Raw genomic sequence first — 17,415 nt, 5'->3', positions numbered from 1 at the left:
AGAGAGAGAGAGAGAGAGAGAGAGAGAGAGAGAGAGAGAGCGAGAGAGAGAGAGAGAGAGAGAGAGAGAGAGAGAGAGAGAGAGAGAGAGCGAGAGAGCGAGAGAGAGAGAGAGAGAGAGAGAGAGCGAGAGAGAGAGCGAGAGAGCGAGCGAGCGAGCGAGAGAGAGAGAGAGAGAGAGAGAGAGAGAGAGAGAGAGAGAGAGAGAGAGAGAGAGAGAGAGAGAGAGAGAGAGAGAGCGAGAGAGAGAGAGAGAGCGAGAGAGCGAGAGAGAGAGAGAGAGAGAGAGAGAGAGAGAGAGAGAGAGAGAGAGAGAGAGAGAGAGAGAGAACTGGAATTACACTTCTTTTTGTAACTATCCTGGCAGTTAGACTGTGACTTGGAATAGGCTACTCTTTACTGTTGCTTTACTGTCCACTGTAGCAGGTCCACTGTGGAATGTACAAGCATAGATCTATGGCATATGAGGTAGAGTGGTTGAGGTAAACTACCTGCCCATTATTTGGTCATGCAGTGCTTACAGTACGTCTGAGTTAGCCTTTGTTTTGTGGGGAGATTGCCCCTGCGTCCCTAAAACGGAAACCCAAAGTGGGAGATGGATGAGTGCAGCTGGAGAGCATGCCACCTGTGCCAATGACTTAGCAAAGAGATTACACTGGCTGTCATACTACTCAGAGACCCTCGGTGTCATCCCTGTGACAGACATCACACACATGGAGGAAATGAAAAAAGTCCTGTCGGAGGCAGCCAAGCGAGTCTCTCCTTTTTGTCTGTTTTCCATCCACCCTTGACACATCACCGCCTGTCTCCCAGAGCAGAGCACACGACCTGAAAGCATAACGACAATCTATGTGTCTTGCCATGGACCTTAGCGTATGGAGATTAACATGCATTAAATGTTAACCTTCACTACAGCGGCACTCAGGTCCTCTCTGAGGGAAACCTTATGGATTGTTTAAAGGATAAACTATTATCAACTTTACAGGTCAAGATGGGTCAATAATGTCTCTAGGAGAGGGGTTGAAAATAGCCTTTAAATTATTACACTCTTTCATATTCTATAGTGGCATCGCATCACTTCCTGGCTGTACTGTACCTACTGGGCACAGACATCAATTCAATGTCTGTTCTACGATGGTCCAACATAACTTTATTGAAATGACCTGGAAACAACATTGATTCAACCAGTGTATGTCCAGAGGGTAGCTGGTTTCTAGAAGCCTTGAGCTGTCATGTTCTGTGTTAGAAAGTCAACACATTTTACCTGGATTAGTTCACAGCCATTGCTATTCCTTGATGGCCTGGTATTGTGACTGGAGTGGTGACAGTCAATACCAGCCTGAATCCACAACTCAATTGCTCCATCTTTAATATTCATGTCTGTGCTATCGTCAGTCACATAGTGTTAGGCTCTCAGAGAGCTCCTGTCATGACTTCCGCCGAAGTTGGTCCCTCTCCTTGTTCGGGCGGCATTCGGCGGTCGAAGTCACCAACCTTCTAGCCATCGCTGATCCACTTTTAATTTTCCATTGGTTTTGTCTTGTCTTCCATCACACCTGGTTCCAATTCCATCAAATACATGTTGTGTATTTAACCCTCTGTTCCCCCTCATGTCCTTGTCGGTAATTGTTTCTTGTAGTGCTTATGCACGGTATGCTGGTATTTACCGGGTTTTGTTTGACCCATTTATTGTATTGTTCTGTTGACGGTGGTTTATGGATATTAAACGAAACCGTTGTAAATCAGTTTTCGCTCTCCTGCGCCTGACTTCACTGCACTACAGCTCCAAATGGAGCAGTTTTTCTATTCAAATTTTCCCTTCAGAAGATGGAAGCTATGCATACCTCAAACAACTTGACAGTTAGTTAATGTTTCAGTAGCATTGAGTGAGCGCTGACAGCAGGCCAATAACACTGGATCTCTGGAAGCATCTCTCCTCTCTGTTCCTCACTATTTCATAAACAAATGAAAGGGTTGATAGGGCTTCTCTCATTCTGGTGACAAAGAGAAGGAACAAGCTTGTTTCCAATCTTAAACCACAATATTACCATTATTACAATATTACCATACTGCAATGTATGTCCATTTGTTCAGATCCGTAAATATCTCGTATTCTAAATAAGACCTAGTATTTCTATCTTCCACCAACTTGTGTAACTTCACATCATGAAGAACACCAGATCAAAAGGACATGAACTAACCACAATATTTTCTGTACAAACAAAACATTTCACACTATATCACTGTTTCCAGAGGCATCTGAAGAGGCAGGAATGTGTCTATGGGTCTGGTCTAGAAACAGGTTGAGAATTACCTGGGAGCTGAGTCACAAGGCTTAGCTGGACTGAACTGGCAAAGCAGAAAAGCAGCCCTGATTCCCAACGCTCCCCTGCTGCAAAATCTCACACTTTGTCATAGTGTGTCACCGGTACTATACAGCCCTGCCTTTTTAATTGCTTGTCCTAAGGAAGGAGGATGTGGGTGGAAACAAGGGAAAGCATCAGTTATATTTAGTCTGCAGTTTTCTTTCCTTCCATAACCAAAAAATACAATTAACTAGAGGCAGTAAAAATAACCTTTATGAGCTTCCTTCCTGAGTTTGGATGTTACAGCAGCTCTATTTTATGTCAGACGGTGACACAGTCCTTGTTGATCATCCATAGGTCTGCTATGAGTCCCTCAGGATGTTATCGAGGCAGGGCTCCCTGTTCCTATTTTATTTAACTAGGCAAGTCAGTTAAGAACCAATTTATATTTACAATGACGGCCTACCCCGGCCAACCCCTAACCCAGACGGCGCTGGGCTAGTTGTGCGCCGCCCTATGGGACTCCCATCACAGCCAGTTGTGATACATCCTGGAATCGAACCAGGGTCTGTAGTGACACCTCTAGCACTGAGATGCAGTGCCTTAGACAGCTGCCCCACTCAGGAGCCCTTTAAATGTTCCTGGGGAATGGTTGAAAGTGTAGATCCTGTTGAAAGTGAGTAGTTTAGTACTGTAAGTTATGAATGGAAGATCAACCATCAAAGTGATGCTCTGGAACTTTTGTATAATTTCAGCCAGTAGTTCTCACGAGCCAAAACAGGTCTCCATTTTTTGTGTACTACAGTTAGTCATCCAATTGTGTGTTGCTTCATCCATTTCGTGTTATATGTTACTTCCTGTAATTTTGTTATATATATATATATATTTTTTTTTAATACAATTTGTACGATATGTTATGAATTTTTTGTGCTTAAGATCCCTGACTGCATCTTTAACCTTTAGCATTCAATGAGTCAGTGACAAGGCAGAACAGGAAAATGTCCCCTTTCAACAACAACAAAAAGTATAACTGTGTTGTATGTATAGGCAATCAGACCTTTGACTAGAATTGACAGATTGCCAGGGAATTGCGGTCAGTCGTCATCTCATAAGCAGAAAAGAGACAGATAGAGGAAGAGAGTGGTGGATGACTGCAGAATGCAGACCCGTGAACTGGGCTCCCGAGTGGCGCAGCGGTCTAAGGCACTGCATCTCAGTGCTAGAGGTGTCACTACAGATCCAGGCTGTATCACAACTAGCCGTGATTGGGAGTCCCATAGGGCAGCACACAATTGGCCCAGCGTCGTCCAGGTTTGGCTGGTGTAGGCCGTCATTGTAAATAAGAACTTGTTCTGAACTGGGTTATCTAGTTAAATTAAGAAAATAGGCCATTATCCATAAAATCATTCAACAGTGTATCCATAGCTCCCCTTTTTCATACCAAGGCTGGGCTGTTTGACAGAAGACCCCCGCCCACCTTCTCTCTCCGACCCTCTCACTCTCACAGGCAAATATGCCAGCTGCTCGCAGCCTTTGATTTCATCATGCCCCAGATCTGCACTGTAATGAGCGTGCAGGCAAATCAATAATTCACTGGAGTTTGAATAATAACAGGGTGATCAGCGTGTGTGTAAAAAGAGGCGTGTAATCAATGCCATTCAGGGGCCTGCATTCTGCAGTCATCCACCACTCTCTTCCTCTATCTATGTCTTTATGAGATGACTTGACTGCCATTCCCTGGCAATCTGTCAATTCTAGTCAAAGGTTTGATTGCCTCAATTGCCTTCATGTACGGACACGTAAAAGTCATGATTAAAATGCAGCGGTGTCTGTATCATCCATTCACATTGTCAGTAACAGCACAAAGCTGAACTGTGCTTTGGATTTCTTAGGGCTCTTATTCAGAGTCCATTGTTGGCTACACTCCAGACATATGATGTGACCAAAGTCTGCCCAATATGCCTCTGACATCTCTGCATCAGTGACCATGGACACCAGAGATTTCAATCTCACAGGAGAGAAAATGGAAAAAAACTGAAACCCCTCACCTAACTTGTCATTCACAAAGCTGTATTGTATTTGAAGTAATCTCCCTGTCTTTGGCTCATACAGGTATTACTCAAAAAGTGAGAACAAGCAGTTTTACACAGTCACCCAGATACAGGGCTCACCTTATGTCACGTCCTGGCCAGTATATAAGGTTAATTGTTTTGTAGTTTGGTCAGGGCGTGACAGAGGGTATTTGTTTTATGTGGTTCAGGGTGGTGTGTTTGTTCAAAGGGGGTGTTTGATTTAGTATTTCCGGGGTTTTGGTTTATAGTCTATGTTTATGTATTTCTATGTCTAGTCTGGTGAGTGTGTTTCTATGTTGGTTAATTGGGGTTGGGACTCTCAGTTGAAGGCAGGTGTTGTCTATCTGCCTTTGATTGAGAGTCCCATATATAAGGGTGTGTTTGTGTTTGTGATTTGTGGGTGATTGTTCTGTGTTCAGCCCTAGGCTTTGCCAGACTGTTTGTTGTTCGTTCGTTTTCGTGTTTTGTTGTTTTGGAGTGTTCTTTTGATAGTTGAATAAATCATCAAAATGAGCATACACGTACCTGCTGCGTATTGGTCCTCTTTCACCGACGACAACCGTGACACCTTATGTGAACCTTCTTATGTCCAAGACATATCTTCTATCAATCCAATGGATGAGTCTGAGGTTTGATCAAAAACCTTCATCAGTGAAAATAATGACACTCTGGCTTGAAGAAACAGTTGTTGTTGTATACAAGTATATGCCATTACATGTTTATAACGTAGCTACAACACAATGCCTTTCTGTTTTCCCTCCAGTGCCTCCTGAGGACCCAGTGATCCGTGGTGGTCCGGTGGTGAGCCTGAGAGCAGGAGATCCCCTAAACCTGACTTGCCACGCTGACAACGCCAAGCCAGCCGCATCCATCATCTGGATCCGCAATGGAGAGGTCCTCAATGGAGCCATGTACTCCAAGGTAAGCATCGAGGTGTGTAATACACAGTTTGTTTTTTAAGGGTGGAGAGAGGGCTGGGGTTTTTGAGGGGGGAGTGGTTAGACACTTACCCATTCCCATAGGTAGAAAGCAAAAGCCCTCAAACACTACTTCTTCCATGTAAGTAATAGGTTATATCACTCATCAAATTCCATTTGACGCTAGTCAACCCTTTCCTTGAAATTTGCTGTGAATAGCCACTTTAAGAGCACTAGCCGTCTGTGACGGGTGATTTCTTGTGCCATCTATAAAATGTGCCTCAGCATTCAGCCTAGATTGATTGGAATAAAATCCCTGGAAAATACAGTGTCTTCTCTGGGATGTCTAAAGGATGTTTGTCCTCTTCGCCCAGCTAATGCCTCTACCCAAACAAGCAGATGGTGGGCGATAAGAATGCAAGTTGGTGACTCTCCAGCACCTCTGCTGTCTCCTAGGTGCCATGCTTCTCTCTTTTCAGTGGCAGGGTCCATAAAGAGATCTGTTCGGTCACTTCTTTATTGGAGAAGCCGTCCCTGATCTGTGGTTTTCAGAGAAGATGCTCTGCCAACCAACCCTAGCCTTCAACTCAACCATCACCACACACAATGCCACACCAGACTGCCAGCTGGCCCCTCTGGCAATTCAATGACACTAACCCGCGGGCTAAACATGTAATCAATGCCACTGTCTGAATTTCCATATAAACAAGGAGAGCGAGCGGGCACCAACTCTCTCTCCGCTGTCTCATCCCATTATCGGCTTTTTTCAAAGAGCAGATAAATGTCATTGATTGGGCTGGGATACGGCACAAGCCCAATTGAATAAAACAAGGTGCCGTTTGCTAATAGTAGGGGGATAGCGTGCTTCTTACATACACTTCCTCTTTCTGAAACAGCAGCAGCAGTGATGTGGGGGCATTGTAGCCCAGCTGATGGATAGCAGCAGCAGCTGAGCCATGCAGTCTCTAGCCACAGCCTTCCCCTCATATCACTACCATTAAATATAAATGTGTTCAATTAAAAGTGAATGATTGTCTCCTGAGAAATGTAGCTTTTGAGAGGATAATTGGCTGTTCTGCCCCACCTCGACCCTCGCCTCGCTCCACACCCCACAGATGATGGGAGGTAATATGGCCAGATGTGCCAGAGTAAGATGGTAGTTTCCTGATGCATGGCTTCCTCTACTCTACAAGAATGGCTTTGACCCCTATAGGTCTCAGAATGACCTCCCTCAAAATCCTAATGGATCCGTTATCTGCCATTTATCTTTAAGTAAGCTGTTACTTTGTGATAAGTACTTGGACCTGGTATGGTCTTACTGTATGAAGCAGTCATTCAAAAGATATGGTTATACTGCATGTGAATGGCATTGAGTATGGGCTTGACCTTGACCTTGTTATACTCATTGCATACTGTACATTGTGAGGAGGCCTAGTACAAGCTTCAGACGATGGAAAATCTGAATTTGAGAACAAGGGAGAATATCTAAATCCTAACCGTCTTGTATTCGGTTCCATTCCACGGGGGACTAGTACGAAAAAAGTAGGGAAATGAATGTACTCACTACTGTAAGTCACTTTGGATAAGAGTGTCTGCTAAATTACTAAAATGTATAATGTAAATGTAAACCAAACCACATTTCAATCAGCTCCTTATGGATGGACTGATGAAACTTCCACAGGGCTGAGGGAATCCATTACTCTGTGAAGCATTCAAATGCACGACACCAGAAAATAAGTTCTGCTTATCGTCCCTCTCTTCCTCCACAGATACGTTTCCCTGCTCATTCCTCCCCCACTCCCCCACAAACCTTCAAAGACGCTTCTTTATCTGTCTCTCAATTTCATTATTTTCCTCCCAACCTTCATCTCCGCAAGGTTTTCTGTTTAGTTAGAGAGATTGTCTTTTAACCCTCCTGTTGTGTTCGTTTCATGTTAATAAGTTCTGTGTTCCCGGTCCAAAATGACCGTCCCATTATAGCTGATTATAAATCCATAATAATACATGTATTATAACCTAATGTCGTGTTAGATCTTTTTATCAACTTAAGTTATTGTGAACATTACAAGTTTTGAACTTCTATTTGCTATTTATGGCCTGTAGGCCATCATTGACCTGAGCTTATACAACTCATTTTTGAGTAAAAAAAAGCATAATGTATGGATTATTTTCACTATAACAAATACTCAGATGAAACATATTGTGCTATTTATCACAGACAACTTTGTGTCAAAGTTTAACAAGGACTCGCTCCTCACCAGTGTCATTATCAAAGATATGATCAAGAGCCTCAGATACTGTATTTTTGGTCATTGTGCTGCCACAGAATGAATTGTGAGTGTAACAGTGTAGGTTCCGTCCCTCTCTTCGCCCCAACCTGGGCTCGAACCAGGGACCCTTGCACACATCAACAACTGACACCCACGAAGCATCGTTACCCATCGCGCCACAAAAGCCGCGGCCCTTGCAACGCAAGGGGAACAACCACTTCAGGTCTCAGAGCGAGTGACGTCACTGATTAAAACGCTATTAGCGCGCACCACCGCTAACTAACTAGCCATTTCACATCGGTTACATGAGCAAGACCTCAAAAAAGCTTTATATACCAGAGCTGCAAGAAAAGTTCTAGATATTATTGAAACAATGTTGCGATTGTTTGTGAGAATGACAACAGGTGTGGTTCCCATGGGGGAAAAATTCTATTGGGGAAAGGTTCCCGTGGGGATTGCCATGGAAGCCAAGAAGGGGAGTGAGGTGTGTGTGTGTGTGTGTGTGTGTGTGTGTGTGCGCAAACACACATGCATGTGGGGGTCTGGGAGAGGAACTGTGTCCATCTGATGAATGGGCATGTGCCTGAACTCAATTTTATACACTAATTGTAGTCTCACCCATTAATTTCTAATGACCAGTCATTTTTGACCGGGAACACCACAGGTGTACAAACGTTAAATAAAACACCCAAAATGTAATGAAAATCATAAACATTTATATTGTGTATTCAGATGCCCTGTGTGGACAAAGTCATGGAACCTTATGACAATCAGATTAAATTAACTACATTTTTCAGAGAAAGAACTTGTAAATTGGTCCAATTCGAGCGGAACACAGCAGGAGGGTTAATAGTAATGTTCAATACCAAGTGAGGCGGGGGGAAATCATCCCGGAAAAAGTAACTAATTAACTTTAAAGAGTGTATAATACATGTCACATTTTTCACACTCAAGAGACAGGTAGAGTTCCCAGTACTTTCCTTGCATAATAATCTATAGTACCCCTTACTTTCCCAGTATTTCCATATTACTCGCTACATTTAACCTTTCAAATGATTCAACAAGTATCAGTCTCTCTCGCTTTCATTGTTTTTCTCTCTTGTCAAGCTAATTAACCTCACTGGCTTTGTGCAAGAGAAATTAAAAGTAGGCCTTGGGTGCACTAAAAGAGTAATTTAATACATTTTGTTAAACAGAACGTTAGAAATGATCTGACTTTCTGGTAGTAGGATTATATAAGTTAATCAAGTAAGACCTCTTTAACCTCATGACCAGAGAAAATTGTGAAAATATATTATTTTCTCTTTTGCAGAAATAGGATGTACAAAGTTTATGCAATTTATATTTTTTCTTAGTGAAATTAATATCCAGTAATGAGCTTTGAAATGTGCTTCTGGTTTGGTCTGCAATTTTACAAATGCTGATTTAATTTAACTTGGAACCACATTTCATGTTTGGACATATCAAAGGCTCATTAGATTAACTGCAGAATATTAATGTCAGCCAAATTATTGGCGTAAACAGGGACTAGACATCCCTCTGAGCCTCCCTTCATATTCCCTTTCACTGGTATTTTTACCTAAATAATGGAAGTATTTCAGGCATGTCTGAAAGGTGAAAACTGTCCATGTTTTATTTTTTATTAGCCTTCCTGTTAATTGTAATAAACATAATTAGTGTAAAGGTTAGGTAAAAACAATTTACAGACATTCCTGAAAATAGAAAAAGCTCCATATTTATCAGTAGAAACGTAACCAGCATTATCATTATACTATAGGTTCACTCATATTCATTCAATATGACCTTCTACTGTCTATGCACCCTTATCCCTTATCTTGAAGAGCAAACTTCACTCTCTCCCTAACCATTTTTCAATTCCTTTCTTAACTTGGGAAAGGTATTCTCCTCACATGCTCCAGGCAGTGATATGGGAAATCATCAATTTGTAATTCGAGCTATTTTAAAACAGCTAGTGGCTGGGTGTTGAGTTCTATGCTGTAGCCGGGCGTGTACAAGATGAATGACTTTAGACAGGTCCAGAGCTATGAGAGAAACAATCCTGAAGGTGTCAGAAAGGATATTACATTGACACATCCCGCTGCTGACAGCTAATACGTACTGCTTTAGAGGTGAGTGCCAGGGCTTCTGTAGCCTGGTGAGATCTGAGACTCTTCACCAAGACATTTTGTTTTCATGCAAATGCAGAAGAACAATATATGATCATGTATCTTTATGCTATTTTAAATATTCCTTACATACATATTATTTGACTCCAAGACAATAGTATTTTTGCTTAGCTAGGTACAGGAACACTTGAGTAAATGAGGGATACAAAGTATATTGAAAGCAGGGGCTTCCACACAGGTGTGGCTCCTGAGTTAATTAAGCAATACACATCCCATCATGCTTAGGGTAATGTATAAAAATGTTGGGCAGGCCATTATTCTGGCTACCATGGCTATTCTCACAAAAGTTGACAATGTCCCCATCCACAGGGCACGAGTGGTGACTGAATTGTTTTATGAGCATTTTAATTTTTGTATTTTTTTAAAAATCTTTTAAATTTGTTATTTTTTATATATATCTTTTTTTACCTTTATTTAACCAGGTAGGCTAGTTGAGAACAAGTTCTCATTTACAACTGCGACCTGGCCAAGATAAAGCATGGCCAAGATAAAGCATGAAAATGATGCAAACCATATGCCATGGTCATCTCAGTCATCAGATCTCAACCCAATTAAACACTTATGGGAGATTCTGGAGCAGCTCCTGAGACAGTGTTTTCCACCACCATCAACAAAACACTGAATTATGGAATTTCTCGTGGAAGAATGGTGTCGCATCCCTCCAATAGAGTTCCAGACAATTGTAGAATCTATGCCAACGTGCACTGAAGCTGTTCTGGCTCATGGTGGCCCAACGCCTTCTTAAGAGATTTTGGCAGTTACCTGTATATCTTAAGAAGACAGTCGTTGACTGGAGATAGCAGAAAAGTAAGATGATGAAAAGGCATGCATGTATGCAAAACCTCCAAACCTCCAAACTTCCTGGCACACAGCTAATATAATGCCAGGTTCCTTGACACTTTAATATGCAGTCAGTGTGTGGCATATCTAGCTAGGTTTCATTACGATTCTCAAACTTCCATGAAAGGAGAGACATGAGGTGGTAATTACTGCCATTATCCAGAAACCTGTCAATAGCTTTCATTGTGACATGCCTTAATATGTAACGATCATTGCAGCTAAAATATTTATTGTCACCTTTGTGAACTTACAGATATTATTATAAAACAAGGACTTGTTGAGAGCCGGTTTCAGAGGGCAGCTGTGATGTTTCAAATTTCCTCCCACGCGAGTCATGACCTTGGTTTGAAAAGTGCAGAAAGGTCCTCAAAGGAAATTTGATGAGCTTTCTTGTCTATGCTATTTTCTCATCAGAGTTCCTCATCATAGTGTTAGCAAAGAAAGGGTTTCATCACAACCCATTTGTTTGTGAAGTGAGTCATTGAATCCTGAATAAACTGTAGAGAAATTGCAGAGGAGCATTTTGTTTAGCGGCTATAGTGGGACACACACACACACACACAAAGCACCAAAGGAGTTTACATAATGAAGAGCAACATGTCCCAACTTGCCATTGTATAACATGTCCTATATAGCTGGACCTCTATAAGTGAAAAGTAAACTTAAAACCTCTTGAGGATCTCTACAGATTGGTGTCCCATCCTCGGGACGGTTGAGCAAATGTGTGCTAATATGATTAGCATGACGTTGTAAGTAACAAGAACATTTCCCAGAACATAAACATATCTGATATTGGCAGAAAGCTTAAATTCGTGTTAATCTAACTGCACTGTCCAATTTATAGTAGCTATTACAGTGAAATAATACCATGCTATTGTTTGAGGACAGCGCACAATTATGAACTTGAAAATGTATGAATAAACCAATTAGGCACTTTTGAGCAGTCTTGATTCAACATTTTGAATAGATATGCAATAGTTCATTGGATTAGTCTAAAACTTTGCACATGCACTGCTGCCATCTAGTGGTCAAAGTCTAAATTGCGCCTGGGCTAGGATAATTAATTATGGCCTTTCTCTTGCGTTTCAAAAATGATGGTACAATTAACGCATGTTTTTTCTTTGTATTATCTTTTACCAGATCTAATGTGCTATATTCTCCTACATTAATTTCATATTTCCACAAACTGCAAAGTGTTTCCTTTAAAATGGAATCAAGAATATGCATGTCCTTGCTTCAGGTCCTGAGCTACAGGCAGTTAGATTTGGGTATGTCATTTAGGCAAACATTTAAAAGAAGGGGCGGATCATTATTAATAATGGCCATCATATTTTTACTTGTTTCATTGAGTGAAAAAGTGTAATATTAGAAGAGCTTGTACTATGAATCCCAGTAGTTTATTTATAAAGTTAACACATAGGTTGTGTTAATGAACACTATATTTGTATAGAGCACCAATAGAGTATTATTTGAAGTAGTGTCAGTCTTGACTTTGTGGTTTGCCACATAGTGCTCCTGGCATGGCCAATTTGTTCTGATGGGTGAGCTTGCACTGTTGCATGGTGGTTAGCAGGGCTTCCACAGTCCTCCCTGAGCACCAGGCAATGCAGAATTGTACCGGGCGGCCTCCAGGTGGCTCTCACAATGCAAGAAGGGCTACTGCTCGGAGGATGAGCACTGAAAAGAAGATTGATTTCCTTTGTGGAGTATGACAAGCTATGCGCCAGAGCACAGCTCCAGACACACAAAGAGGCTCAGAAACAGATTCCTTTTTTCGGATCAATCAGCCTTGGAGAAAGCCTACAGACTTGAGCATGCCAGGGGTTTATTTGTCTGTGTTGTCCCCAGGGCATCCAGGTGAATTGCTGCATTTGGGTTCCAGGCCTTGAGTTTCGATTGATGGTGTTATTCAGACTGTCCCACTATCTCCACTACCATATCATCGTTGAACTCTAAAATCTTTCCTTTTTTCTCCTCTCAGACATTGCTTCGTGATGGAAGGAGGGAGAGTACAGTTAGCACCCTCTACCTGTCTGCCTCCAACATCGAGACAGGCCAGCAGATCATCTGTCGAGCGTCCAACAAGGCTGTGCCCAATGGCAAAGAGACCAGCGTCAACATTGACATCCAACGTGAGATTCCCCTTCTCTAAAGACCTATAACCTGGTCCCTGACCAAACTTTATTGTGCCCCAGGGTATTTCCCACCACAGTATCAGCCCCTGACTCGATGAATAAGACGTTTCTTTGTGTTTCTCTATGTTTACCATTTCTACTTGAAAGTGGAGGTATTAGCACAAAGAGACCGTTTTGACAGTTGCAGTTAAAAACCCATTATAAACAACCAGATTCATTTTAAGCTCTGATGAATATTCATAATTGGTTTTGAGTTTGCATTTCTTGTGTGGTTAGGTAGGAGATCACCTTTTTTGTTTCCAGTGATGAAATATCACTGGACCCGTCTGTCTTAAGTGAATGGGATTTTTTCTTTGCTCCAACAATCTCTTCGCGGCATTGTGCACATATCCCTGGCTCTTTTATTTCCTCTCCTATGCCATCAATCTTTTTGACGAGAGCATGCACAATCCCCTCTAAAATAGGAAAAGTAAGCCCAGTGTGTAAAACACATTGAGCCTCAATTTTCAGAAAATCTTTTTAGATCAAGAACTATTCACAGTAAGAGCGTGATTCTGAACAAAGGGATTTTGCATCAGCCCCCTTCAACACCATTAAGTACGACTAATAAAGCATAAAATGCTATTTAGAGATCCATTACAAGTGACGGCTCCATTCTTTTCATTATGTACACCACGAGAGGCACATTAAAGCTCAATGCCAGCATGCAGGCGATTGGAGGCGCCGATGTAAAAATGATTAACAGTTGTTGGTGTTTGCAACCCTCGCAGTTTGTTCTAATGTTTTTGTCATGCAAAGTGAGAGGAAGTGCGGTGTTGTGATTGTGTGACACGGAGAGTAATGAGGAGCTACGGTATGATGGCTGTGACGGGCATGTTCCCTCCACTCTCCACATCTGGCTTCCTGTGGGCGTGACAAAAGGCTTAATAAGGGGAAGGAGTAGTTGCTTGCAAACAATCCCGGAAAACGATCTTTGCAACTTGCAAAACTGGGGCTTCAACTACAGTTTTTCACAGGGTGATGAACAAATGAGTGTGAGCAGGACCAAATTGACTAGCATCATGTTGCGTCTCACTCACCTCTTGTCTAACCCCAGGCCTCCCACTCACCTTCTGCCACTCTCCACCTCCACCTCTACGCTTGGCCTGTGGACAGGTAGCGAGGCTGGTGCTCCCCGCCTCCGTCCCTGGTATCACGCTGAGATCGAGAAATAAAAGGCACTGTAATTTAACTTTGAGTCATTGGTGCTGGTTAGCAATTTGATCACTTCCCATGCTGACTCATTTGATTATGGGGTTCATGCCTCGCGACTGGATATGAAACGCTCAAAATACATTGTTGAAACCAATATCATTCAGAGGAAAATGAGAGCGAGGAGTACGTAGCCTATATGCAATGAGATACATATCAGGAGGTGGATAGAGCTAATGGGATCAGATTCAAATGAGCATTTATAGACAGCCTAAAGACCACTGGAGTGTGAATACAGAAGAAGAATTGTCTAGTAGAGGAAATGGGCAAAAATTGGTATCCATTTGGTTTCCCATTGTAACAAGAGAAAACAGGTGTTAAATGAATAAATGATGGAGCAATTGGCAAGGTAGAGAGAGGTAGACATGCACCCTCTTTCCCCCCAAACCTCTCCTTGGCAAAGTAGTCACCACAGAGGCCCTGTTCTCCTCTCCACAGGGGGCAGTGTGTATGACAGGGGGAGGTAAATATTGATGAGAGACAGCTGTCTGCTCACAGAACAGGGAGGTACCTGGGGGAATGCTGTGCAGTAAAGTTTTGGGGTAAGGACCAAAAGAAAAACCACTCCAGCCCTTTGACACTGAAATAGACACACACAGAAATGTAGGACTAAGCCATTGTTTTTTTTGGTCACCCACCCAGTACAATCCGATCAAGGCTAAGCTAAGAGAATACACTGCATGACCATGTTCCCTGCAACTCTTTTGGGTTTCTTTAAACCCTCCTCAAACCAAATATTCCATTGGGCCCCACACACCATTCAGGCCTGAATGGGCAACTTAATAGTACAGTTGCTGTGGTACCAAGACAAACTCAAGATAAAAAGTCTGAAATAACTTACATTACAGCCTTGTGTGTAGCCCATGTCAAGTACTAAGACAAAAGCAATACTCGTTTCCTTTGTATGTTGTATCTCATGTGTTATAACTGGTGAACAACTGTTCCCAGGCCCCTCCAACAAAGGCAGGCAGGATCGATGCCGGTTCCAGGTGAATAAAGGCTATTAGTCCAGCCTAGGCGTTCATGAAGGTTAGTTACAGTACAGAGAGTCTTTGAGGTGCCGGTGAAGCAGAGCTACACATCCGCACACCATGTCCTATTTTAGTTAGTCTGCTCCTCCAGCATGAAATTCTCTTTGGAATGCTGAGTATTTAGGTTGTGCTTTTTATTTATTTATCTATTTCAACGGAGGCCACTTACAGTGGGAGAGGAGAAGAGAGGATGGCTATGGAGAGGGTTGATAATGATCTTCTGTCACAGTTACAGAGTGATATTTGACAGTCATGAGATGGCATGTGTCTGTGTGTGCATTTCAGAGAGGGAAAGAAACCGAGAGCAAAATAAAGAGAGAGAGAGATATGCTACTGTGATGCAGAAGACACGGTACTGACAAAACCTAATCTAATACTGTATTCCTCTATGTTTAAATGCTATTGAGAAAGAGAGGAAAGTTGTGTGTGTCTCCATGTATGAATTTTAATGATTGTCTCCAATCCTCTCATTCAAGTTGACTAATTGGCGTTCTGGTTCAATGTGATAATGTCAGCTACAACAAAAGTAATTAAAATGTTTGTAGATTTAATGCCAATATGGATCATTTTTATTTTGGTCACATTTCCCAGTTAAAAAGCCTTAAATCTCTCAGTCTAATTTGGAGTAATCTAAACATTACCCCAAACTTTGCTGCACAGCAAAAGCCTGTGTCAAATCCAATATATTTGTGTGGACTATTTCCCTTTATCATCACTTTAATGTGCTTGTGAATTACATTGGCCTCAGCATTTTCAGCTCAACATAAGTTCATACGGAGTTAACTGACCTGGGGGTTAAGCACATTAGCATCTTTTGCCAAATGGGATTTAAAGCAGGAGGCAGGCTGAGTTCAGGACCATGGACAGAGTGCTGACTTTAGTTGTGTGAGTGAATACATGAGCTCACTGTAATTATTTAATAGCTGGGTTAGCTCATGATTCTCTCTCAACAACACCATGACTTTGGGAAGCCTTTATATTGTGCTCTATAGACTTTCAAGTGTTAAGGCAAAGCCTGAAAATCACCTACTCCAAATCTGAACTGATAACACCATGTAGCAAGCCTTGTGATAACGTCTTCAGCCTGGCTGGGTGTGTCTATCTGTCTGTTGAGCTGCGTCCAACAAGCAAACACGGCATCCCACACACAAGGGCTGATGGGAGAGGTGGGGGTTAAGGCTAACGTGTTTGCATTGCAAATAAGGCGAGCAGCAGGATAATAATGCCATTTGTTGAGACTAATTAATAGAAAACATGCAGATGTGTGGTGGGGGAGGATTTTTGTTTGTTACTAAGCTCTGCTTAATGCCCTTGTTGCCCAATCAAGCAGATAATGAAAAATTCATCTGGAAAAAAACATGGATTGGAAATGAGTTTTGGTTGCTAGTTCGAGTATGCCAGAGGTGTAATGATGTTATAATAAGGAATATATTCAGGAGCAGTGGCTTAATCTGGATTCATTGTATCATCACGTTCATGTCACGTTTTGAATGGAGACCAGTAGCATCTGTACCATCACTCAACTAAGCCATGCCCACCAGCCTCCACTGTTTTCTCTTCAAACTTTTGAAAGTAAACCATGCGTCAGATCTACTGTTGAACCTTGCAGGTATACTTGAAAATGTAAAAAGCCCAAACAAAGGGCCTACAGTCTGAATGGCAAAGACATATGCCTGCATTGGTGTGAGTGGGTAAATAAATGCATGGTGTTGGCTTTGGGGGCTAGTCAAGCTGTGAACTTGCAGTTGTCTGCCCCTGTGTGCCCGCCTCCAGTAATACACTGGGCCAACCAGCAGACAGCATCCATCTCCATATGGCTAGGGATATGCCACCGCTCTAGTAGCAAATAAACAGACTCCCCATCCTTCAGAAACAGCCTTTGCTCCTGGAGGCTTATCCTCATGGAGGAACAGCTGTCTACAATGAGAGTGGAAATTGAGCTTTAAGAAAGGGAAGAAAGCCATTTACGTTGGCACCATCTCTGGGAAATCTAGAGAAGTTGGCTGATTGTTCAAAAATGCCATCTGCTCCACTCTTTGAACTTCCGATCAAAAGCAATCATCAGACTACACTATCTTCCTCTTTTTTAGCCATCCTGTTGTTGTCGCTCTACTGCCATCATCACCACCACTACTGTTCCCATCACCCCTCCCACCATCTCTATATCACTTGCCTGATGAATCTGAGGAATTAATGGCCCTGCATATTGATGGGCCTGTCGCGTGAAGCCTCAAACGAGCTCACTCTCACTCATGCATTTATACATCAAAGTGACAAACAGACTTCTTTATTAAGTGGCTGTCTGTCTCCATGGGGGTCAGAGGGCGGCAAGTTGGTGACCAGAGATCCCATCCCAGAGTCCTTCTCATCAGGCGTTTTGGCGGCCGTCACTCTCTTCCCTCTTGTTC

General features: G+C 42.3%; 1 protein-coding gene across 5 annotated transcripts in view; it reads left to right on the top strand.

Annotated features, from left to right (window-relative positions):
* The window catches only part of LOC115163534 (kin of IRRE-like protein 3), a 226,550-nt gene that overhangs the window by 166,470 nt on the left and 42,665 nt on the right, over nucleotides 1-17,415 (top strand). For all 5 annotated transcript variants that reach the window (XM_029715516.1, XM_029715515.1, XM_029715514.1 and 2 more), the window contains exons 4-5: nucleotides 5,141-5,298; nucleotides 12,572-12,722. In XM_029715516.1, coding sequence (XP_029571376.1) covers nucleotides 5,141-5,298; nucleotides 12,572-12,722 — 309 coding nt within the window. The remainder of the gene's footprint in view (nucleotides 1-5,140; nucleotides 5,299-12,571; nucleotides 12,723-17,415) is intronic.

The sequence above is a fragment of the Salmo trutta genome, chromosome 26, assembly GCF_901001165.1.
Source record: "Salmo trutta chromosome 26, fSalTru1.1, whole genome shotgun sequence".
NCBI classification, from domain to species: Eukaryota; Metazoa; Chordata; class Actinopteri; order Salmoniformes; family Salmonidae; genus Salmo; species Salmo trutta.
Note: the sequence above shows the minus strand (reverse complement) of the source record. Positions and strands in the feature narration are given on the sequence as shown.